We start from the raw sequence: 24,107 nt of genomic DNA, 5'->3' as shown, positions 1-24,107 counted from the left end.
ATAGTCTGCCACGCAGGCCGTGACAGAAAAGCCCACTAAAAGAACGCCCACCAGACCAAAGCAATGGTTTTGACTTGATCAGCATTAACCCCGCCCCCTGACTTTGATGGGTGAAGCTGACAAATAAAATGTATTTATGAACAGCGATGCAGGGCCAGGAGTAGCAACGTGAATTAAATAAATACATCATTAAATAATTCATTAAATGTGTCAGTAAAATAATCAAAATAGAAAACAAACCAATAATTGATTAAATATGTAATTAACTAATTTGAATTGTATATAAACAAATATTGAAAAATTTTAAATGAAATTAATGGATAATTCATTATTAATATATATCTTTAATTGATTATGTAGATTTTTTAAATTAATTACTGAAATAGTTCATTCATTAGTGATGCATTTATTTAATGCAACCATAAAATTATTGCTAGTTTAAGTAAAATAAATTTAAGACATCAATATTAAAGGTTAACTTATGATAATGAATACATGCAACTATAACTGATGACATAAAAATGAGGATTTCTTAAGCTGAAGCCAAAGTGCTGACTCATTTGTCATGTTACTCTCAAATGTTTTCCCTAATAACAAGAACATAATTACACTTTAGCCACAAGAGGGCAGCAGCATTAATATAAGTCACATGTATATAAAGGTACAGTGATTATATTACAGTGATTTTGACAAAAACAAAACAGTTGATGGCAGTGTGTTTTTCCATGACAGAATAATTACGCACACCCCACTTTGTAGTTATTTATTTGTAAAAAATGTTTGGAATCATGCATGATTTCCGTTCCACTTTGTGTTGGTCTTTCACGTGGAATTCCAATAAAACTGATTCATGTTTGTGCTGTAATGTGACAAAATGTGGGAAAGTTCAAGGGGGCCAACACTCGGACCGGCGGCCGCCTCGGGTCTCTGCTCCTCCTGCCTCCCCTTTCCCTCATCCACCTGCTGCCTCTGTGGAAGCTCCGCCATAGCCACCACCAAACAACTGACTTATTTCTACACATCGACCACCATCCGGCCAATCCGCCACCTTCCATCGTTTATACCGTTACAAAAAAAAAAAAAATCATAAAAAAACATCATTGGCCCAGAAAAACGAAAAATCACCATCAGTATGCCCGATGGCCAGTCCAGCTATGGTCGTGCCATCAGTTAACCCTTCGCTTGCCAGCTGTGACACGCGTGCCCAGGGTTGCCGACCCCTGCTCTAAAGCATCTGATTTGGATTCCTGAGATCAAATATATTTTCCTTTGTGTTTGTTTTCTTCACATTTGTGGCTTTAATGTAGTGTTACATACTGTCTGTTTGCTTCCATCTGTATACATGTCCAGATTCACTGTTATGTTTCTATTCTTACATTGCTGTGTGATCACTGTTCCCTCTGCTGACTGATGTGACCTTTTGTATCTCACACTGATACTTGTCATATTTGTATCTGCGCCTAAAAGATAGAAAGTTTTCCATGCTAAAACACAGCTCCACCTCCTGCAGTTCTCCCTCTGAACCACTAGATGTCTCTGTTATCTAAATGAAGACGTGCAGCACAGCAACCACAGCAGCGCTCAGATCACACGTGTCCTGTTATTATGTATAAAAGCATGAAACAGGTGAGACAGGTGGGATCAATATTAATGTTGTGGAAATATATGAAAAAGCAACAGAAGAGTGAAAACATTTCGTGTTTCTAGAAAGATCTTTCAGCTCACAGCTGCTCACAGACTGTATTTACAAGTGACAAACTGCAACTCTACAGTACATCTACAGTATATATCAAATATATTCTGTATTCAAATCTATTGAGTGATGTTTGAAAGTCTTTCCAGGTGAGTTTGATCCAGGAGGGTCTGAAGCCAGAGTCAGACAGAGACTGTGCAGAGACTGTAGAAGGACAGAGCAGCAGCAGAGCAGTCCAGATACACTGATGATCCTCTGTCAGATCCAGAGGGACACACAGGGATGATGCTGGACTCTACATTGTGTCTGACAGTGGAGCTGTTCTCAGAGCAGTTCACTCTGCAGCACTGACAGTCATCTGCACTTCTTCTCATTCCTCTGTCAGTCACTGCTGGATGAAGCTCTCCTCTCCACCTCCCAGTAACATGGCCCAGTCAGAGCGTCTCTACACACAAGCTGCTGCTGCTTCAACCTCTCTGGATCATCAGGACACAGCTCCTCCTCTCTCAGCACACACACCGTCCTGTTTACCATCACCAGCTCCACCTGCAGAGAGAAGAAGGAAGAGCAGAGGAGATAAACGAGTGTTTCCAGAGACTCTTCATCAGCTGTCAGTCAGTGATGCAGCACATCCAGTATAAAGAGCAGCAGGGACTTCAGTGCTGGGACTGTACTAGGACTCATTGTTGCTTCACTTTTTCTAATCTTTGGATTTTTATTGAAGTTGATGAAAATGTTTTTCCCTCCTAGTTTGAGTTTGGACTTTCATTCATTAGAAGAACCTTGGTGTGTCCACTCTGAGCTCTGTAGGAACCCCAACAACAAGCCCAACAATCCAGATGGACGGTTCCAGCTGTTAACTGGAGGAATTCCATCCAAACATCTGCTCTCACTAAATTCTTCCTCACCTACAGACTGTGTTCTTCACTGCTTTAAACTTGGAAATGAATGCAGTCATTGGTCTGCGTGCTGCTTTGTTCAGAGAGCTGATTGGCTGTTGACAGCGTTTGATCAGAGCGTGTCAGCCGTTACCATGGTGACCATAAAGGTCAGAAACAGGAAGTGTTTGTGTCCAATCCTGAAGCCTGTCACCATTCTCCTCTCACAGCTTCACTGAGAAGCTGCAGCTTTACAGGAAACACTGGATCTTTGTTTCATACTGAATGTGTTTAGTACAATACTGCTGACAGCACCACCCACTCACTCCATCACTCTACTTACAGCAGAGTCTTCAGTCTGTAGTCTGGACTCTGCTGAAGATCAGACAGCTGCTTCACATCTGGATCCTTCAGGTTGTTTCCTCTCAGGTCCAGCTCTCTCAGATGGGAGGGGTTGGACTTCAGTGCTGCTGCCAGATAATCACAGCTGATCTCTGACAAACCACAGCTCATCAATCTGTATAAAGAATGAAAGATGTAAGTTTATTAGACAAAGTGTGAGCTTGAAATCATTCAGTGTTTCATCATCTGTTCAGAGCTGAAGAAGGTTCAGAATGTAGAAGTTTAGAAAATGGAAACTCCAAACAGCTGAAGCCAACAGGAAGCAGCTTCAAACAGGAAACTGTGCAGAGTTTCAGACTATATGTCCTGATGCAGCCAGTTGGATTTTGGAGATTTGAATCTCTGTTCTGTGACTAAGTCCTTGAATCATTTCTTCCAGTTGGTCCAACAAGACAGACTAAGTGTTGGACATGTGTTGTGGCTCCATTAGGGGAGCTTCTAAATGTGATGTGATGGCCCCTCTGGGTCTGTCAGGTCACAGGACTGAAGAGAGCTCAAACTGGGCACACAGTTGTTCCAGTCTGGACCAAAGACTATATACTGGGACTGAGGGACTGCTTTGACTGCACCCACTGGGACTTTTTAAAGGCTCATGTTCTCACGTAGATCATCGATTTCTACTTACATTTCTTTCTGGGAAAAATGGGGATTACTTTGGAAACAGGAAGTATTTTCCCCAATAAGCAGCCCTGGATTAGTAAATCACTCCAACATGTTCTCAGGCAGAAGAAGCTGTCTTGTTATGAGGAAGAGAAGAAAAAGATTGAGGCACAGAAACTTGTTGAAAGAGAGATAAAGCAGCTAAAATCAGGTGTAAAAGTAAAGCAGAGGATGAGCTGAATAAAGGACACTCAAGGCTGGCTTGGAAAGGAATGAAGTCCATGGTGGGGATGCAGGACAAGGAGCAAAGATGAATGTGATGCTGAATCAGCAGAAGACTTGGACTCATTGGATTCCAGCTTTGATATCATTGATTTCAATGAAGAGCTTTGTGATTGTAGCAAAGGGCTGGTAGCTCTGAGAGTCCCACTGATGAGGTGTTTGTGTGGAAATCTCTTAGTGGGACCAAAGAGAGAAAAAGCCCTGGTCCTGATGCTGTGGGAGGGAAATGATTGAAGTGTGCTGTGAGGAACTGACTGGGAGATTTTCACACATTTTCCAGTCCTCCTTGGAACAACAGGAAGTTCCCAGCATATGGAAACAAAGGTTAAGTGTCCTATGGCACTCAGTGATGATGGTGCTGTGGCCCCACCACCTCCACCTCTCTGTAAAGGAACTAACTGTAATCTGAAGCTTCAAATGGGACTAAGACTTCCTCCACTAGGTGGCAGTGTCTGATGAGAAAGTGTTAGTGGAGCTGGCCTGGAGTCAGAAACAGGAAGATGCAGGATTTGGGCTGAAATGGGGAAAAGTGGTTCGCACTAGTGCCTTAAAGCAAGAAGGTTGTAGGTTGAAGCTTGTTGGCCTTTCTGTGGAGGTTGGATGTTCTCCCACAGTCCAATGAAATGCTGCTTAGGTTCATTGGTGCTTCTAAATTGGCTGTAGGTGTGGATGTGAGAGAGTGCTTCTCTGTCTCTCTCTGTTGGCCCTGTGATGGACTGCTCACCTGTGCAGGTGGACCACGCCTCTTGCCCTATGACAGCTAGGGCACAGGCTGCAGCCCTGTGAGCCCAAGCTGAATAAACAGTTAGCAAAAATGATCCATAGATGGCCTGAAATCCCCCAGTTAGCAGTTTGGTAGATAGCTATGACATGCTAATCCCATCCAGCAGCTGTATTCTACCTGTAAGCTGATCCCTGCTGAGCCAAAGCACTTTTTCATATACAAATTACAACCTTTAATAGAAACCTATTGGTCAGCATCTTATTAGCCTGCTGTTAGCTTCATTCCACAGAAAACTGAGAGAAACTAACAGAGTTGATAAAGAATAAAGAGAAATGTGCTGATTTAAAGCCTTTGAAGTGCTTCAGATGATCTCTGTCCACTTCTGTCCACTCATTCATTCATGTAAGCTTTCTAATGCAGCTTTGATCTTCACAGTCTGCTTCATGAAACTCATTCTAACCCTGAATGTCAGAGTGTTCCTCCTTCTCTTTCCCATCATTCATGCTGGCAGTGGAGGAGATTTGGATGTTGGACTGTGTTTTGGATGATGTGTGTATGTTTGTGTTGGACTGCTGTCTGTAAAGCAAACGCACATTTTGCTTTGGATTTCAGTGTCAGACAGACTTTAAGGTGGAATGAAGAGTTGGAGAGTTTCACAGTGAATTATCCAGTGGAGGATTTTTCTTCTTCTTTGAAGGTTTGAAATGTGAACATTGTTCTGCTGCAGTCAATGGACTAAACCAGAGAAGAAGAAAACAGACTTTACCATGAAGATCCTCAGTGTGGATCAGTATAATATCAGCCTGATGTCTGCAGTTTAGTGTCAGCACAACTTTCACATCATATTCATCTCAGCACAACTAAAACATGCTGACTGACCTCAGAGTTTCAAGTCCACATCCTGGACTCTCCAGGAAACCACACAGATGCTTCACTCCTGAATCCTGCAGCTTGTTGTTCAGGCTCAGCTCCAGCTGTCTCAGATGGGAGGGGTTGGACTTCAGTGCTGCTGCCAGATAATCACAGCTGATCTCTGACAAACCACAGCCCCCCAATCTGTATAAAGAATGAAAGATGTAAGTTTATTAGACAAAGTGTGAGCTTGAAATCATTCAGTGTTTCATCATCTGTTCAGAGCTGAAGAAGGTTCAGAATGTAGAAGTTTAGAAAATGGAAACTCCAAACAGCTGACAGAGTTCATACGCCTTTGTCAGGGTCAAATTCAAGCAAGACCATGTGAAAATTAAAACACATCATCCTAGGTGAACTTAAACACCTTTGTTCCCCTTTTGTTAAGACATAGAAAAGTACACCACACAAAAATACTGCAAAAGGAAACGGTCGCCTTATATACATAGTGTATAAACTCAAAATGCACATTTCACTTCAAATTAAGATTAAGGCTTTGAACAGATCACATAGTTCAGTTCAACATATAAGACTTTAAGAATGCACAAGCATCTACTTAAAATCTATTTAATTTATCATCCATGATATTATTTTGTACAATTCCAATGTATTTTGTTCATCTCCCTTAAATAAACAGGCAGTCTTAAAGTATGAAATATTCATATACAAACACATATAAATGTGTGTACTGTCTCAGTGGCTGATAGTACCCCACAGGCCTCAGTGTGAGCTTGAAGACATTTATAATGTTTAAGTAGTTTAATGTGCAGGTGCTGACGATAAACACATTTTGAATGAAAGCCGGGGAACTTTGGTAGCACAGAAACAAGTGGCTATTCTTTGTGACTATATGGATCACTCACAATACCATTATTTCACACAAAGGCACCAAATTAATACTCAAAAAAGCTGCAGCAATACACACAAATATAAACAGTACTTGGTGACAACTTTGCTTTTAGCCTTTAACCCTTCTTGACTACTTTTGATGTGGCCTCTATATTTTACCTTTAAAAACAGTTCATCTTGCCAATCTGTTATTTTCTCATTTTGACCAACTGTATCAGCACAATTTATCTAAATTCAGACAAAATTTAAAATACAAGTAGAAAGTGATATTTTGACTGTAAAAACCACACACATGTTTAACGAATCATCTTCATAACTTGAAATGCAAATAGAGATTGTACATTTTTAAAAATACGCACACGTTTTGCAAACAACAAAGTTATATGGTACTATTTACCAAAAAATGCAGCCAAGGCTCAGACGTTTTTCATATAATCATTTCAAACTATTTACAGAACAATCAGGTGTCAAACAATAGTTTGTGTCACTCTAACACATATGAGAACAGCACAGGGATAAACCTGCAGGTCTGACAGCAGGTGTGTCACTCAGCGTTTACACTGCAATCTGCCTTTGTTGGCTTTAAGGCAGCAACTGTGACGATCACTAGTAGAACTGACACACAAAACAAAACAACAGCTACACACTAAATACACAAGACAACAAACTAACTTGAGACCAAACACGGTAAACGTCACAAATCTCTCACGTATCAAAACTCTCTCTCTCTTTCGCTCACTCGCTCTCTCTTGCCGGTCACTCCTAAAACTTCCCCCTTTTGCTAAACAACCAAATGTCATGTTTCCATATCATTTTTGATTGGTCGACATGGTACATTTTCCCACCTATAGGGCTTTGGAGCATGATGTCACGGGAGATGGGCCATGCCCCCTTCCGCCATGACAGTAGGCCAGCCAAAGGATACCATTTCAGCTATGGATCGTACGTGTTGTGTTGTCGGTTGCAACGTTAGATCACACGATCGTGAAGGCAAGAAGCTGGATAACGGGCTCTCTTTTCATCGTTTTCCGTCCTGGAGGCAACGTGAGGGATCCCATGTATCCGATATTACTAAACAAAGACGTCAGGCTTGGATTGCAGCGGTGAGACGAGCGGATATCGAGTTCTCTGCAATCCCCAGCTTTTTGTTGGTTTGCTCACGGCATTTTCTTTCCGGTGAGTTCTAAATTAATTCATATCACTCTTGAAAGGCTTTTAGTGTGATTTTCAACGTGCTGAGGTCATAGATAATGAGATAAAACATGCTAATGTGTGATGCTGCAGAACCACATCATGTCGACTGAGTAGCTTATGATTTGGCATTATTGCAGGCAAACCAGCATATGAAATGGATGTAACAAATCCAGACTGGGCACCAACACTGCACATGGGGCATGACGACATACCTGTATCAGACTCGGACCGGCACTCAAGGCGTACGCAACGGAAGCGAAAAAGAGCACCCATCGGAGGTAAACACCCCCCCCCCCCCCCTCTAAAAACATACTAAATTGCTATCACTGTACACTAATCCGCACATAACTTCCAGATGAATCACACACCTGTCATTGGAATATTGGTGTACATTTACCTTATGTCTAATTTTATCTTACAGGCTTTCGTTATGCAGCTGCAGAGTCTGAAGGTGTGCCCCGTGCAGAAGTGATTGATGAAGATCTGACAGAAGACCAACAGCAAAATCACAATGTCATGGAGGCAGTGGACAGCAGTTGTGTTGGACAAGTGGAGGTTGAGGTAGCAGCTGCAAATGTGGATATACTGAAGAAATGTAAACCTTTTAAAATGATGACAGATTACAAACTCTCAGCTGTGTCTGTAATCAAACCTCTGTAACTTTGCTTCACTTCAGCAGCATCAGCTCATGTTCACATGTTGATTCATGGTTTGCTTCAGTTTTTGATGGACTGCAGAATATTTTGAAGGTTATCTGCTATAAAAAGCCAGAACAGGAAAATCTGCTTCATGTGTTTCTGTTTGATCCTCAGTGACTTTGACACAAAGGCCTCTGCTGTGATGATCACACCTCTGATCAAGTCTCACAGTGTCAGCTTTGTTTTTCTACATATGGATATGTGCTGATAAATGATCAGAGTTATAATATTTCCCACTGTCTGCTGTGTGCCGTGACCTTTGACCTGCTAAAGACAGTCAGCTGTGGATTATTCATTGTTGTGTCTGATACTTAGAACTGTGAGGAAGAACACTACACAGTTAATCAGGGTCCCCTCTCTCTGAATCAGGAAAGGTGGGCAGGCCGCGTGTGGGCCGCGGGCCATACGTTGAGTCTCACTTTTTGAAATGTGAACATTGTTCTGCTGCAGTCAATGGACTAAACCAGAGAAGAAGAAAACAGACTTTACCATGAAGATCCTCAGTGTGGATCAGTATAATATCAGCCTGATGTCTGCAGTTTAGTGTCAGCACAACTTTCACATCATATTCATCTCAGCACAACTAAAACATGCTGACTGACCCCAGAGTTTCAAGTCCACATCCTGGACTCTCCAGGAAACCACACAGATGCTTCACTCCTGAATCCTGCAGCTTGTTGTTGGAGCTCAGGTCCAGCTGTCTCAGATGGGAGGGGTTGGACTTCAGTGCTGCTGCCAGATAATCACAGCTGATCTCTGACAAACCACAGACACTCAATCTGTATAAAGAATGAAAGATGTAAGTTTATTAGACAAAGTGTGAGCTTGAAATCATTCAGTGTTTCATCATCTGTTCAGAGCTGAAGAAGGTTCAGAATGTAGAAGTTTAGAAAATGGAAACTCCAAACAGCTGAAGCCAACAGGAAGCAGCTTCAAACAAACACAACAAGAGAAAAAACTCTGAATGTTTCACATTAAAGTCGTACATTTATCACAAAGCTCAATTATGTGACAGACATTTCATCCCATGTCAGTTTGGCCTCATCCTGGGCCGGATTATCCAGCACACACTCTGACTACAGGCCCAGGGGCCACGCACAGCTGGGCTCCATCCAAGAGACAGCAAACAAACCAACACAATAATAAAAAGCACCATGTGATCTTCTTACATCTTCAAGACAAACATAGTAAAAACATGAGCATATTTGTTTCCTGATAAAATGATGTGACAGGTAGAACAGAGTAAAGTGGTGGTGTTACTGTTAAGTCTAATTGTTGAATGTTGCGATTGTGTTTCTTAAATTTGTACAGTCTTAGTTCAAGCAGTAGGATCAAAGCCATTCCTTTGATCCTGACCACCTCTCCAACCTCTCTGTGCTGGGGGAGGTTTTATTGTAGATACATCCTATCTGAAAGATCTGTTTCTTTTGATGTAAGCTTCCTGGGTTTATGACCCTTTGGTCAGCAGGAGGTAACACACACACACACACACACACACACACACACACACACACACACACACTTACATACAGTGCCTTGTCTATGTAACCAAAGGGGGGTTGCAAGGGGAGGTGCTTTGTAAACTATTGTTTGAAGATTGTCAATAAAAGGCAGCGAGAGGAGGCCACCATTGGGGTCATTGTCGTGCTGGACACAGACGAGGCCTCCCTTGCGCAAGTAATGGATCGATCGACTGTCTTGTTTTCTTCATGATGAATAAGTCTCTAGAATTAGCGGGGTTTGTGGAAACACAGACCCAACATTTATTTGGTCCTTCGGAGCCGGAGCCTAACACATTGCATCCACCGAGGAGAGGGAGAGGACGCCACCGCAACGTCTGGGATGATTGACGTAAAGCCCTGGTGTTTTTGGCTTGCCACCAGGCCGGGAAGTTTGCTCCTGACCTCCCCTCGGGATGGATGACGATTGACGGGATCCAGAGGCTCTTCCCATGAACGTAAACAAACAGTGAGTACAGAAGGCCTTAGAGAGCGGCTACGGGCTGTGCGTTAAACGTGAGTCCGGGAGCGCGCTAGCCGCGTGAGAGAGACGCAGGCTTCTCCGCCATTTGGGGCGTAGAGAGTTCTCCGCCATTTGGGGCGTGGAGAGAACCTAGGTTCGGCGTCTCCGCCGTGAAGGAGTCCGGAATCTCCGCCATTTGGGGCGTTAGAGAGTGTCCGAAGGTTGAATTCTCCGCCATATGGGGCGTTTGAGAGTTTTCAACAGAGAGCGCTAGCTGTGCGTGCAGACGCAAGCGATAGGCCTATGTTGTGTGTGTGTGCGGGCCAGACGTGGTCTGCGTGAGTGTGGCTGATTGTTAATGGAGAATAAAATGTGTAAGTCTGCCTTAGAAGGAGATTTAAAATTTATGGAGAAATTTTTACCAGGCAGCACGCAGTATGTAGGTTGTTGGCGTAAGAAATGTGGATTTGAAGGGACATTAGTGGAAGTTCAGTGTAAAATGCTGGTAGAAAGAATAGCTGTAAGTGTAGCTGGTAAAACAGGTAAAGCGAAGCAGAGGAAGGAATTGCAGTTAGCAGTTGCTAAGTTGTGGCTGGAGCAGGTTCAGAAGAGGTGAGAAGCAAGAATGTTAGCAGAAAGTAGAGCCAGAGAAGAGCGTGAGAGAGCAGAGGCTGAGTATGGAGAGACATTGGGAGAAGCATTGAGTCCAAGACAGACTGGGCAGGGTAGGAAACAGAAAGTAAAGTTAGTGAACACAAACGTTACAACTACATATCCATCCCTGACACAAAACAAACAAACAAAAAAAACATATGGTGTTTCTGTCCCAGAGTGTGAAGATGAAGAAAGTTTTTCTCCTGATCCAGTCCGTGAGTGTGTCTGACGTCATGGTGTGTGTGAAAGGTATCCAGCTGGGGCAGACGTGATTCTGCAGGTCACCTGCCCAGTGGACAAAAAGAAATAAAATAGTTGTGTGGATGAATGATAGCACGAAGAGTGTTTGGTGTTTCTAAGTCTGAAACAGCTGTAATGCTATTTTCTGTTTTGGAGAAAAGTACAGTTAAAGAAAAAAAAACAGAGAGAGATGTGTGTTGTTTTAAGCAGTGATGAGAATAATGAAAGTGTGATGAGAGAAGAACACAAAAACATACTGAAAATGCATTAACTATACTAACCCTACATGCATTTACACATAAATGATACTCATGAAGACCAGACAGCATCTTAAGCATGAGATTCTGTTTGTCATCTTGTCCAAGTCACTAGTAAGATGAAAGTGATACATAGACTAGTGGACTGAATATTATAGGAGGACAGATGGTTGCATCATAGAGGAGAAAGCAGAATGCTGATGAGAGGTCTTAAATGAGTGAGCTGAGTGAGCTGATTGTGAGTTTCTGGTGTGTGAAGAAGTTTTACCATGGCACACATTTAGTTACATGAGAACTAAAACTTATTATGTGCTAAGACAACAGGGTTATGCTGTATGTTGTGTGTGTGGCTGATTGGATGAATGTTTGAGATTAAACTGGCTGTTTGATTTGTCTTTTGTTATTTAGTTGAGCCTGCCAATTGGGTTGTGACGATTTATCCCCCTGGCATGAAGAACATGTGTCATGACTTAAACAAGGCCTTTCTTTCCTTTGATTTCCTTTATTTTCTTTCTTTTATTTTGTTACTTTCATGGTGCACTGAAAGTTTTGTTTGATGATCTCTGTTTGAGCACGATCAGAATCGAAGCGTCGTCGAGAAAACTGTTGCAAAGTGAGCTTCTCCAAAATTAAAATGGGCTCAGGAGAAATCCACTTATTTGAGACAAGTTCCTGTCCAAAAGGATTCAGCGAGAAAATCCAGTCTAAATTATTTTTCTTTTTGAAATGACGTTGTTTTGCTGAGCGTGGAAACGGATGCGACGATAATTTCCACAATTAGCAAAAGAAGGAATCACTGAGTGAATGAGTAAGAGTTTTAAAATAAATGGGAAACTGACTGACTGACAAAAGCTGACAAGACTGACTGACTTAACACCATTGTGTGAAGTCAACCCCCACCTGACAAAGGTGTGGATGTGTCTCTGTGTGTGTCTCTGTTGCAGGAGCAGAAGGAGACCACAGGAGGAAACTTGGGTCACATGACTATGTGAACTCTGAAAATTTAACCTTTTTAGTTTAAATTCTATGTCTGTGAATTTACCATGTGTGTGTCATTCACTACCTTGTGTTGCTCACAGAGATTACTGTGAGAAAGTGTGTACACACCTGCGCAGCGCTAACATTTACATTTCTCTTTACAGCAGATGGTTAATCATGTGATTTGATCATGTGGTTTACAGCAGGACACAACTTAATGATGTTTCTCTACCACAGGATTACTGAGATTTTGTATGAAGAGAACTGTAGTTACAGGCTATATGTTGATGATGAAATTACACTGTGTTTTTGAGAGAATGTTACAGGGAAGAAATGAATGCAGTGTGAGACATACTGTGATGAGACCATTGTTACTTTTTCCACAGCGAGTGTTAACTTTATGACTTTTCACAGCTCCTCTGGAATCTGGATGGCCGACACCTGACAACCGGGATGAACCTTGTGTTTGGCTAATGTTGTTTTTCTTTAAGAGTGCTTGTAAAGGATTCAGCACAGACAGACGAGTGACAATTGAACAGATGTGCAGTGGTTACAGAATAGTTACATCGGGGCCCATTATCTGACCACACTGTTGGGCTCATGGTGAGTAACAAACTTAAGGGACGTCACTGATTACAATGTGGAATGACGGTGAGATGTTAAATAATTTGGAACAAATTATGGGGAAAAGTAGGAGTTTAATGAGTTTAGAATAAACCTGCAATGATACTTGTCTCTGTGATGCTGAATACTTTATTACTCTTATGATCTATAGTTGGTTGCAAATGTGAAGTTGTTTTAATTTTAAGACTTTGTCTTCTAGGATACAGGAGCTGGGAGCTAAACAAGCTGAACATTTCAATGCTGACTAATGTTTTTACACAGGGTTACAGCTTGGAGTGAAGCTGCTCCAAGGGACAAACCTTGGAGATTGTTTTAGGGAGACTGTGCAACACTCTTGTACATGTCTCATTGGGGAGTTGACACATGGCGAAAGCCGTGTGGCGAGAGGAGTGTCATTTTTTAATTTGTAGATATCGTGAGGTGCCATGACAAGAAGGAGTGACTGAGAGGATCGTCCACAAGATGGAAGCTGAGGCCAGGAGAGAGTTTTCAGGAGGATCGGAGATCACCTTCAGCACAGAGAGCTGTGTTACTGGTCTTCCAAAGGATCGTCACGAGGAGACTTTGCACAGCAAATCTTAAATAAGATGAAAGAGTTTCGACGTTGACGTTAAGGAAGACAACTAAGCTGTTTGCGTGTCGAGGAGCCTGTGCCATCACCAGGGAAGTCTCAAATGTCCCAGGAATGGGTGGACCAAAGACCAGCTTTCCAGAGTCATTATTTTGTTTTAGGAGTTTTATTTTTCATTTTGTTAGACATGGCACAGTTGAAAGTAAAAGAAGACCACTCTAATTTGTCATGTGTTGTCATATTTTGATATATTTGATTACTTTTCATTGGTTATATTATATCGGGTAAAAATCACCCGGCATTAGTGATCGTGTTACTATTTATAGCAATAGTGTTCTAGGGTTAAATCTTCAGCAGCGTTGGAAAATGGAACCTGAGGGAGCGTGCCAAGCTCCAGAAAGTGACAGTGCAGAGGAGGTCCAGCGATGGACTTGTGGTTCTGTGAACAGCACAAATGCCAGGTGACTGTAAAATAACTAACAGCACTTTTTCCACAAGTGAAGCCAGTAACTTACTATCCTAAAAGATTAGCTCTAGTTGCTCGTGCTTTACCTCCATGCGTGAGATCAGTATGTGCAGCAGTTTAAGCTGTACAATGTTTCAATAGTTTATTTCACCTTTTGACATTGTTAGTTCCACACGAGGTAGATGTCTACTACTGCAGACTAAACTTACATTTCTGACACCTACAAGACACTTGTCTTTAATGTTACTCTCACAACCACACATATTACCATAAAGTGGTGCACAATTCTGAATCTGTCCAACCCTTTTTGCCAACGGAGGAGGGCACTTCTCATGAGTGTAGAGAGCGCGAGGAGAAGAAGTGTAAGCTGAGGGATGACTTAATAGATGTGCCACTCGTTGAGGGAAAGGTTTGGTTTGCTGATGGTTTGAGTTTTACAACAGCAGAGGGACAGACTAGAACACGTTTTACTGTAGCAGACAGTGAGAGAGAGTTATCTATGTAGGACAACTAGCATGTTTCATATTTGCTTGAGCAGCAGAGATGCTAGCTTTAACGGAAGTGTGTAAAGCTGTAGAGAGACAATATACACTGATAGGCAGTATACATTTGCTACTGTACATTTCTTTGTAGTGCAGTGAGTGAGACGAGGTGTGACAACCTCTACAGGGAAACCTGCAGAACACACCAAACTCTTGCAAAATCTGCTGGAGGCAGCGTTATTAACCAGTGGAATTGCCGTTTGTAAATGTGCAGCACACATGTGAGGGAAAGATCCAGTTGCATTAGGGAAAGTTTTTGCAGATAAGATCACAAAAGAAGCAGCTGTAGTTAAACATGGTGTTAACCTTTTATCAGTACAGCATCAGCAGACATGCAGGCCCACTCACCTACAGCAGGAAAACAGTTGTGACTTACAGAGGGAGCAAGCTTGCAGGATGATGTTTTTTATCTGTGTGATAAACCAGTACTGCCTGATAATTTGTATAAGACTGCTGCTATTTTGAGCCATTGGCTTTGCCATGTCTCAAACAGGAGGGAAATGAGCAGTCGTTATACTCATTCTAGGATTATTAAATACTTTAAAAAAAAAAAAAACTTTTGCAGGCAGAGAGAACTAATGGAATAGTAAAGTTAAGATTTAGGAAGACAGGCAGGACATGGTTAGACTGTATAGAATAAGTACATGAGGATTACTCCAACAGAGAATGGTCTGACTCTTTGAGATTACACATGTTAGAGCATTTAGAGTTCCAGTCTTCTGTAGTGATGATAGAAAAGCAGAAGAGAGAGCGTATTAGCAGATTAGATGCTTGAAAATGTTTAAAAGTAAAGTAGTCATGAGAACAAATGATCTGCCAGATGATTCTGTTTCTCCGCAGGAGCAGAGTCTGAAGTCTGGAGATTGGATGTTGATAAGGCCATGGAGAGGAAGTGCTGGTCCAGTCCATGGTGGGAAGGTCCATATCGGATGCTGCTGACGACGACCACAGCAGTGAAGATTGCTGGAAGGAACACTTGGATATATCAAGCGCACTGCAAGAAGGTGACACACATCCAGGCCAGCTCTGAGTAAGTGGCAGGAAGACCGGGAACAAAGGGGGGGGAAAGCCTCCAGGGCCCCTCGTCTTAATCCGGTGAAGAAACCAACTGAGCCACAGGTACTCATCAGAATGGCTGGGAATGTGCTGTGCATCTTCTTGTGCCTGTGGACCCTGAGTGGGATGACAGGGAGCGCACTGGAACAGAGCAAACCACACCCAGTACCAGCATGGGTTTTCAACAACTACTGGTGGCAGTTTAAGAACACAACCGCTCACATAAAGAATGAGACCAATGGTTATGCTTGTGATGCCACTGGCTACACATTCTTCTGGACTGTGGCCCTATAGCATCACTGAGAGCGAGGCAGTTTGTCTGGTTGCTTTAGCAACACATCCGGGAACACTGCCAACTTTTCAACTGCTCTGAACCTGAATGGAAGGTTGATTCACCAGTAGCTGGGAAGGTGAACTGCTCTGGTGAGACAGACCTGCTCGTCTGACTCAAAGAATATGACTTGCTGCAGGACATTGAACAGCTAAACGAACTGGAAACAGGCCAATTGCCTATGTGTATGAAGGACAATGGATTAGCCCAAGTTGGAGATCAACCATGGAACATGGCAACATCACCTATTCTTTTGTCTTCTGCAAGAAGGATGTAAACAGAGAAGCCTTTTGTCTACATTACATCATGAACACTTGAGGTTTCGAGCCAAGAAGTTCAAAACAGCTTGATCCAATTTCCTTTACAAAGCTTTTTCTGTGGTGACAACAGGACAGGAGAAGAGTTGTAAATGCAGATAATTCACCAGTTGACTCTAACCCCCACAGGATGCCTACAGTGAAAAGATTTGGGGGGTTGATAGGAGTCATAAAGAAGGGTGTTGACCAGGCTGCAGCTTTGAAGTTAGCTGAGAGCCATATGGACAAACAATAAAGTCAACTGATGCGTTTAAATACCTATGTCTGTATACAGTTGGATTGTAGAGACATATGATTTTTGAGAATGATGATTCTTCTTGTTTGACCTTTGACATTCAGTTGTTTACTTGAAGAAATACATAATGAATTGCACGACAGGAGTAGATCCGCCACAAGGCTGGATAGCTTGGTTACCGTCTGGTCCTTGGTGGCATCTTCTTTTGAAAAAATTAATTCCTGTTTTTGGACTGTTGATACTGATTTGCTTATGTATAGGATGTAGTTTACTGTGTATGAATGAAATCTATACTGACACTGTCCAAACAAAGGGTGCATAAGTTGAAATTTAAGAACAATGACAAAAAGGAGGGAAATGTTAAGTCTAATTGTTGAATGTTGCCATTGTGTTTCTTAAATTTGTACAGTCTTAGTTTAAGCAGTAGGATCAAAGCCATCCCTTTGATCCTGACCACCTTTCCAGCCACTCTGTGCTGGGGGAGGTTTTATTGTAGATACATCCTATCTGAAAGATCTGTTTCTTTTGATGTAAACTTCCTGGGTTTATGACCCTTTGGTCAGCAGGAGGTAACACACACACACACACACACACACACACACACACACACACACACACACACACACACACACACACACACACACTTACATACAGTGCCTTGTCTATGTAACCAAAGGGGGGTTGCAAGGGGAGGTGCTTTGTAAACTATTGTTTGAAGATTGTCAATAAAAGGCAGCGAGAGGAGGCCACCATTGGGGTCATTGTCGTGCTGGACACAGACGAGGCCTCCCTTGCGCAAGTAATGGATCGATCGACTGTCTTGTTTTCTTCATGATGAATAAGTCTCTAGAATTAGCGGGGCTTGTGGAAACACAGACCCAACAGTTACAGCCTTTCTCCCCTCTGCTGCCGAGGCTGTTAGTCTCTCCCAAACTCAGCTACAAGACTTCCAAATGAATGAAAGCAGCAGAAGTGGCTTTACAAAGGAAAGAGGAAGAGGAGAAGAAGAGGAGAGGGAGGCCACCCTGACCATCACTCCAGCTGAAAACATCACACTTCCATTAAAGTTGGTGAGGAAATGTTGAGCAGGATGAGCTGCTGGCTAATCTGGAGGCTGTAGCAGCAGCTCACAGTCACAGTGGGTTTCCACTCATGAAAAAGCTCTGGCTGCTTCATTTCTCATCTCATATCAGAGACTTTAATGCTTCACTGAAGCTGTACTGTGATGCTTCCATATTCCAGTGAGGCCTCCATAATGATTTCAGCTGTTCTGTACACACACTGTGTGCCCTGTATGGCTCAAAGTCTCTGCAGCCTGTTTTTATCTGCTATCATCAGATCTTCATCATCCTCATTCACATCCCTCACACACTCTACAGCCTCATCAGCACCGACTTCATCTTCACTGACTGATGGAGCACAACATGAACCTGTGGAGGCTGAAACACTGTCCTGTCAAACATCTCCCCGTCACCACTCCACTTCTGTCAGCCTTTAAATGAACCCTGCTCAAGTCTGTCACTTCTGTTTGGAGCCAAAAGGAAAAACTCTTGTTCAGTCGTTTGGAAAGACAACATTTCTGAAAGCACTCAAACTTCTTCACATTTGTCTTCAGACACATCCTGAACATTTAGGAACTAAAGAAAGTTTCAAACATCAAAGACATGAAATATAGAAAAACAACAACAGCCGCAGTCAGTGAACTCACCTCAGAGTCTCCAGTCGACAGTTTGGACTCTCCAGTCCAGCACACAGAAGCTTCACACCTGAATCCTGCAGCTTGTAGTTTCTGCTCATGTCCAGCTGTGTCAGATGGGAGGGGTTGGACTTCAGAGCTGAGGCCACAACTTCACAGTGAGACTCTGAGAGTCCACAGTGAGTCAGTCTGTGATGATAGAAAATATAAAATGTGTTATTATAAAAGCAGAAAATCTGCATTATAAACACAGACTGAATGTATATGAAGACAAAACAGAGTGAGGTCATAATCTGATGAATCTGCTCTTCACATCTGTGCTTCAGCTCCTCTTACTGTGTTTGACATGACACAACGATTGAGTCTCTCTCAGACCTGCAGACTTTTAATGAGAATCTTTGTTTGGCTTTAATCTGCAGATGAAGGAGGAAGATGGTGTCACATTTAGGCTTCCATAATGTCCACAGTCTGTCACTGAGATCTGATCCAGAGTCAGAGTGAAGACACACATTTGGACTGTTTCCTGTTTTGACTCCAGAACATTTTGAATGAGTTCAGCTCAGTGAAGAGTTCCAGCTGGAAAGATGATCTCTGTTTGCTACCTGCTGTCAGGTACGACTGTTCACGTCCACACGCAGGAAAAACCTGCTGACTGTTACCAAACGGAGCAGAAATCTCATCACTGGACAATAATGATGAATGAACTCAGAGCTGCTGATATCAGATCTGATTTCAGGGGAACTAAACACAGAAATGATTGGCTCATTTTAGCTTTCTGAGCCATTATCTGCTGGTGTGTCGCTAGTTGGCAGAAAATGATTTGTATTCCTGTTCAGGGCTTCAGTGTTTATGAGTCCAGATCCAGGTGACAGCAAGTCAAAATGATGTTACCTGTCTGTGTCCAGCAGCAGCCTGTATTCACTTTGAATATTGTTATAACCTGACATGGATCAGTTTGTCTTTGATTGGTTTGTAAATGTCACTGTTTCCATTGGACCTGAGTGACGTACAAAGACAGAGAGGGAGAGAAAGGAGAGAGAGGATGGAGACAGCAAAGAGAGAGCAAACACAAACAGGTGAGAGTGGACAGGTGACCAAGGTCAGCAACCAATCAGAGAGCTTCTGTTTGACCCACAGTCACTGATGATGACTGCACATAACCAAGCAGTGTGTTACTCTGATATCAAATATGGATCCTGCTCTTATAATAATGATCATCAGATGATATTATTGTGTTATTTTGTAGCTGAATACGATGTTTGTGTGATTATCAGTGAAAGAAGCAGTGAGGAGAACAATGTTCTGGACATTTTCCAGTCTGGTTTCCGCAAATTGCACTCCACTGAAACCGCTTTGCTTAAAGTGTCTAGTGACATTCTGATGGCAGCAGACTCTGGAGAGTACACTGTTCTGGTTATGTTGGATCTCAGCTCTGCTTTTGATACTGTTGATCACAGCATCATGATAAATAGGCTGAAGGACTTGTTTGGGATTACTGGCGTTGTTTTAAAATGGTTTATGTCATATCTATCTGAGAGATCCTTTACTGTCTGTATAAATCATGTGCTGTCGGAAACATCAGTTCTGTCTTCTGGGGTACCTCAAGGATCTGTTTTAGGTCCTATTCTCTTTTTGCTGTATATCCTCCCTCTAGGCCACATTATCAGATGTTACAATAATATTTCTTATCATCTCTATGCTGATGACATTCAGTTGTACTGTTCTTTCAAAGCTTCTGAGTTGTATAAATTGTCTTGTTTAAATAATTGTCTGTCAGAAATCAAACAATGGTTAAATGACAATTTCCTTCAGTTAAATGCAGATAAAACAGAAACTTTGATTATTGCACCTGATCACATGCTCTCAGAAATTAGGCAGCATATCAGTTTTTTAGACCCTTCATTTCAGTCGAGTCTCAGAAACTTAGGTGTTATATTTGACAGTTCGATGTCTCTTGAGAAACACTCTAAACAACTTGTCCGGAACTGTTTTTATCATCTAAGAAACATTTCTAAACTCAGGCTACTGGTGTCAAAGGCAGAACTTGAGATGATTATTCATGCTTTTATCTCTTCTCGTTTGGATTATTGTAACGGTCTTTTTACGTGTCTTAACAAATCAGCTCTGGATCGCCTTCAGTCTGTACAGAATGCAGCGGCAAGACTTTTAACTGGTACAAACAAGAGGTCACACATTACTCCAGTTTTGGCTTCTCTTCATTGGTTGCCTGTAAATTTTAGGGTTCATTTTAAAATTTTAGTTGTAACTTTTAGAGCTCTGCATGGTGAAGCTCCCCAGTATATCTCTGACCTGTTGAAACCTCATGCTTCATCCCGAGCACTTAGGTCTTCAGGTCAGAGGCTACTGGTGGTCCCACGTACTAGGTTTAAAACACGTGGGGATCGGGCTTTTCAGGCACTGGCACCTAGGCTGTGGAACTCTCCGCCGTTGTCTTTACTACTGTGTCTAGACTCTACTGACTCCTTTAAAAAGCAGCTGAAGACATTTTTATACAAACGGGCTTTTAATTAATTTAATTAATTTTAACTTGTATGTCTGATCTTACTGTAAAGCACTTTGTGATTTTTATCTGTGAAATGTGCTATATAAATAAATTTTACTTACTTACTTACTTACTTACTAGGATGGAGAGAGAGAGAGGACAGAGGCTGAAGTTAGAAACACTAAAAGGATTTTTCATGGATTTCATGGATGATTTGAGTGATTTCCAGCAGGACACTTAAACATGTCAGTGGACGTCCTAAAGAACATATTCACTGATATGAAACGTGTCATTGAACAGGATTAATATCAGTGGAAACATGGTGGAAACAGCTGTGACTGCATGGATGTGACACACTTCAAATCTGTTCTCCACTCTTGGATTTGGGATCCATGGAGCTGCTGCTGAGTCTGTACAATAAAGGAATGGTGTGGAAGGTTGCAGCGTACGGACACAAACACTTTGTGCTTACAATCTGATTTTATTTTAAACATTAAACTACTAACCTACACTGATCAATGATGTTAATGATCACATCTGGACTCACCCAGCCTTTCTGCAGTTCCTCACAGCTGGAATCAGTCTCTGTCGTCCCCGCTCTGATGTGTTGTACTTCTGCAGGTCCAACTCACCCAGAACCTCCTCTGACATCTGCAGCATGAAGGCCAGAGCTGAGCACTGGATCTCAGAGAGTTCCTTCTCTGATCTGTTCTCTGACTTCAGGAACTCTTGGATCTCCTGAAATAATGAGAGGTCGTTCATCTCCATCAGACAGTGGAAGATGTTGATGCTTCTGTCAGGAGAGATTTCATCACTGTTCATCTCCTTCAGGTTGTTGATGACTCTCTGGATGGTTCCTGGACTGATCTCTGTCTGACCCAGCAGACCTACTAAGAGTCTCTGGTTGGACTCCAGACAGAGGCCATGAAGGAAGCGAACAAACAGGTCCAGGTGGCCATTTTTACTCTGGAGGGATTTCTCCATGGCTCTGTTCAGGAAATCATCCAGAGAGGACTCGTTGTATTTTTGTCCCAAAAAGTTCTTCAGCACCTCTGTCTTCCTGGTGGTGTGACATTGGAACATGTAGACAGCAGCCAGAAACTCCTGAATGCTCAGATGAACAAAGCAGTAGACTGGTTTCTGGAAGATCACACACTCTCTTTTGAAGATCTCTGTACAAACTCCTGAGTACACCGAGGCCTCTGTCACATCCAGACCACACTGCTCCAGGTCTTCTTGGTAGAACATGATGTTTCCTTTCTCCAGATGTTCAAACGCCAGCCTCCCCAGCTTCAGAAGAACTTCCCTGTCAGCCTCCGTCAGCTCCTGTGGACTCGTCTCACGTCCCTCATGGTACTTGTTCTTCTTCCTCTTTGTCTGAACCAGCAGGAAGTGTGAGTACATGTCAGTCAGGGTCTTGGGCAGCTCTCCTCTCTGCTCTGTAGTCAACATGTGCTCCAGAACTGTAGCAGTGATCCAGCAGAAGACTGGGATACTACACATGATGTGGAGGCTCCTGGATGTCTTCATGTGGGAGATGATTCTGCTGGACAGCTCTTCATCAGTGAATCTCCTCCTGAAGTACTCCTCCTTCTGGGCATCAGTGAAGCCTCGTACTTCTGTTAGCCTGTCAACACATGTAGGAGGGATCTGATTGGCTGCTGCGGGTCGGGAAGTTATCCAGACGAGAGCGAAGGGAAGCAGATTCCCCTGGATGAGGTTTGTCAGCAGCTGGCTGACTGATGACTTCTGTGTGACATCAGACAGCAGCTTCCTGTTGGTGAAATCCAATGAAAGTCTGCTTTCATCCAGGCCGTCAAAGATGAACAAAAGCTGAGAGACAGCCAGCTTCTCTGCTGTGACCTTCTGTAATGTTGGATGGAAAACATGGAGCAGCTCCAGAAGACTGTACTGCTCATCTCTGATCAGGTTCAGCTCCCTGAATGAAAGCAGAACCACCACACTGACATGTTGGTTGTCCAAGCCCTCTGCCCAGTCCAGAGTGAACTTCTGCACTGAGAAGGTTTTTCCAACACCAGCCATGCCGTTGGTCAGAACCACTCTGATGGGTCTCTGTTGGTCAGGTAAGGCTTTAAAGATGTCCTGGCACCTGATTGGAGCGTCATGGAGGGCGTCCATCTTGGAAGCTGTCTCCAGCTGCCTCACCTCATGTTGGCTATGAACCTCTTCACTCTGTCCCTCTGTGATGTAGAGCTCAGTGTAGATCCTGTTGAGGAGGGTTCTACTTCCTGTTTCATCACTTCCTTCAGTCACACGTTCACATCTCCTCCTCAGACTGATCTTATGTTCATCTAAAACCTCCTGCAGACCAACATCTGCTGAAAGAAAGAAAAACAATGAGACTAAAGAGAAAGAAAACTCTTCAATGTCTGAACAACACAAGAAGTCCAGTTTTCAGAAATGAGTCCATCAGCAGACAGATGTTCAGTCTTACTTTGTACACAGCTGCTCTGACTGCCTGTCTGCAGTCCAGCTCTGCTTCTGGATCTTTCTCCACACTGTGCAGAAGCTCTGATGGTGACACAGAAAAGTCACAGTGGAGATACTTCTGTCCACCTTTGATTAGACTCATTATAAAAAGGAAAACAAAGTTTGAACACAGTCATGTTTCCAGTTCACTGACTTACATTTATTCCATGGACACTCACTCTAACCTGAAGCACAGCTACAACCCAACATTGTTGAGGCCTCATCTCCTCCTTTCCTGACTGTAGAGGTTAAATATGCAACAACCGACAAATAAAAGAATTTGGTTCATTTCAAAGAAATTCACACGGTGACCAAGTAAAGTAACCGTAGTAAAGGAGACAACATCCCGTTGATGGTGGGATTATTTGAAAGATTTGCTTTAGTCACGTCACCAAATGCAGTTGAACCACCCGTGGATCCATGTTTGACCATTCTACCACTCTGAGCTCTGCTTTTGAATCATTTTATTATTATCATCATTCATTTATTCATTCTTTGGAGGGGGGCTATTTCCTAATGCCGCCCTAATAAGCTGATGTTCAAGGGGAAATATAACAGAAACTCTTTCAGTGTTATTCATTAATAAATTAACAGATAAACTGTGAAGAAGAAAAAAACTGAGATTTAAAGGAGAGAGTGAGAAACTTGATCATCCATCCTCATAATACATGTTTATCAGTATCTGCTGTGACCATACTGCAGTAATAACTACAAGTCTACATTTCTGTGACTGTTGATCAATCACAGCAGGAATCTGAGCTCATCTCTGCACACAGAGCAGCTTCAGCTCTGGGATAAACTGCTCGCTTCACGTCCTTCTCAGCTCACAGACACTCATCCTGATATTTTCCTTTAACATTTGATGGTATAATTCATCTGAGTTTACACTTTATCTGCATAAATACAGAAAAACAGACCCAAACACCAGAAACCATCAGTTTCACCATGTAGAATAT

At 42.6% G+C, this 24,107-nt stretch overlaps 2 protein-coding genes across 3 annotated transcripts in view; both read right to left on the bottom strand.

The window, feature by feature from the left end:
* Positions 1-24,107, bottom strand: part of LOC143416816 (protein NLRC3-like) — a 250,861-nt gene that overhangs the window by 119,528 nt on the left and 107,226 nt on the right. The window lies entirely within an intron of this gene.
* On the bottom strand, positions 462-23,254 carry LOC112433845 (protein NLRC3-like). Its single transcript, XM_076877808.1, has 7 exons — positions 23,229-23,254; positions 23,117-23,193; positions 21,209-23,000; positions 18,171-18,347; positions 8,832-9,008; positions 2,915-3,088; positions 462-2,239 (listed from the first exon to the last, which is right to left on the bottom strand). Exons 1-7 carry the CDS (start codon positions 23,252-23,254, stop codon positions 2,227-2,229), a joined length of 2,436 nt encoding a protein of 811 aa, XP_076733923.1. The 3' UTR covers positions 462-2,226.

This window comes from Maylandia zebra, linkage group LG3, assembly GCF_041146795.1.
Source record: "Maylandia zebra isolate NMK-2024a linkage group LG3, Mzebra_GT3a, whole genome shotgun sequence".
NCBI lineage: Eukaryota > Metazoa > Chordata > Actinopteri > Cichliformes > Cichlidae > Maylandia > Maylandia zebra.
Note: the sequence above shows the minus strand (reverse complement) of the source record. Positions and strands in the feature narration are given on the sequence as shown.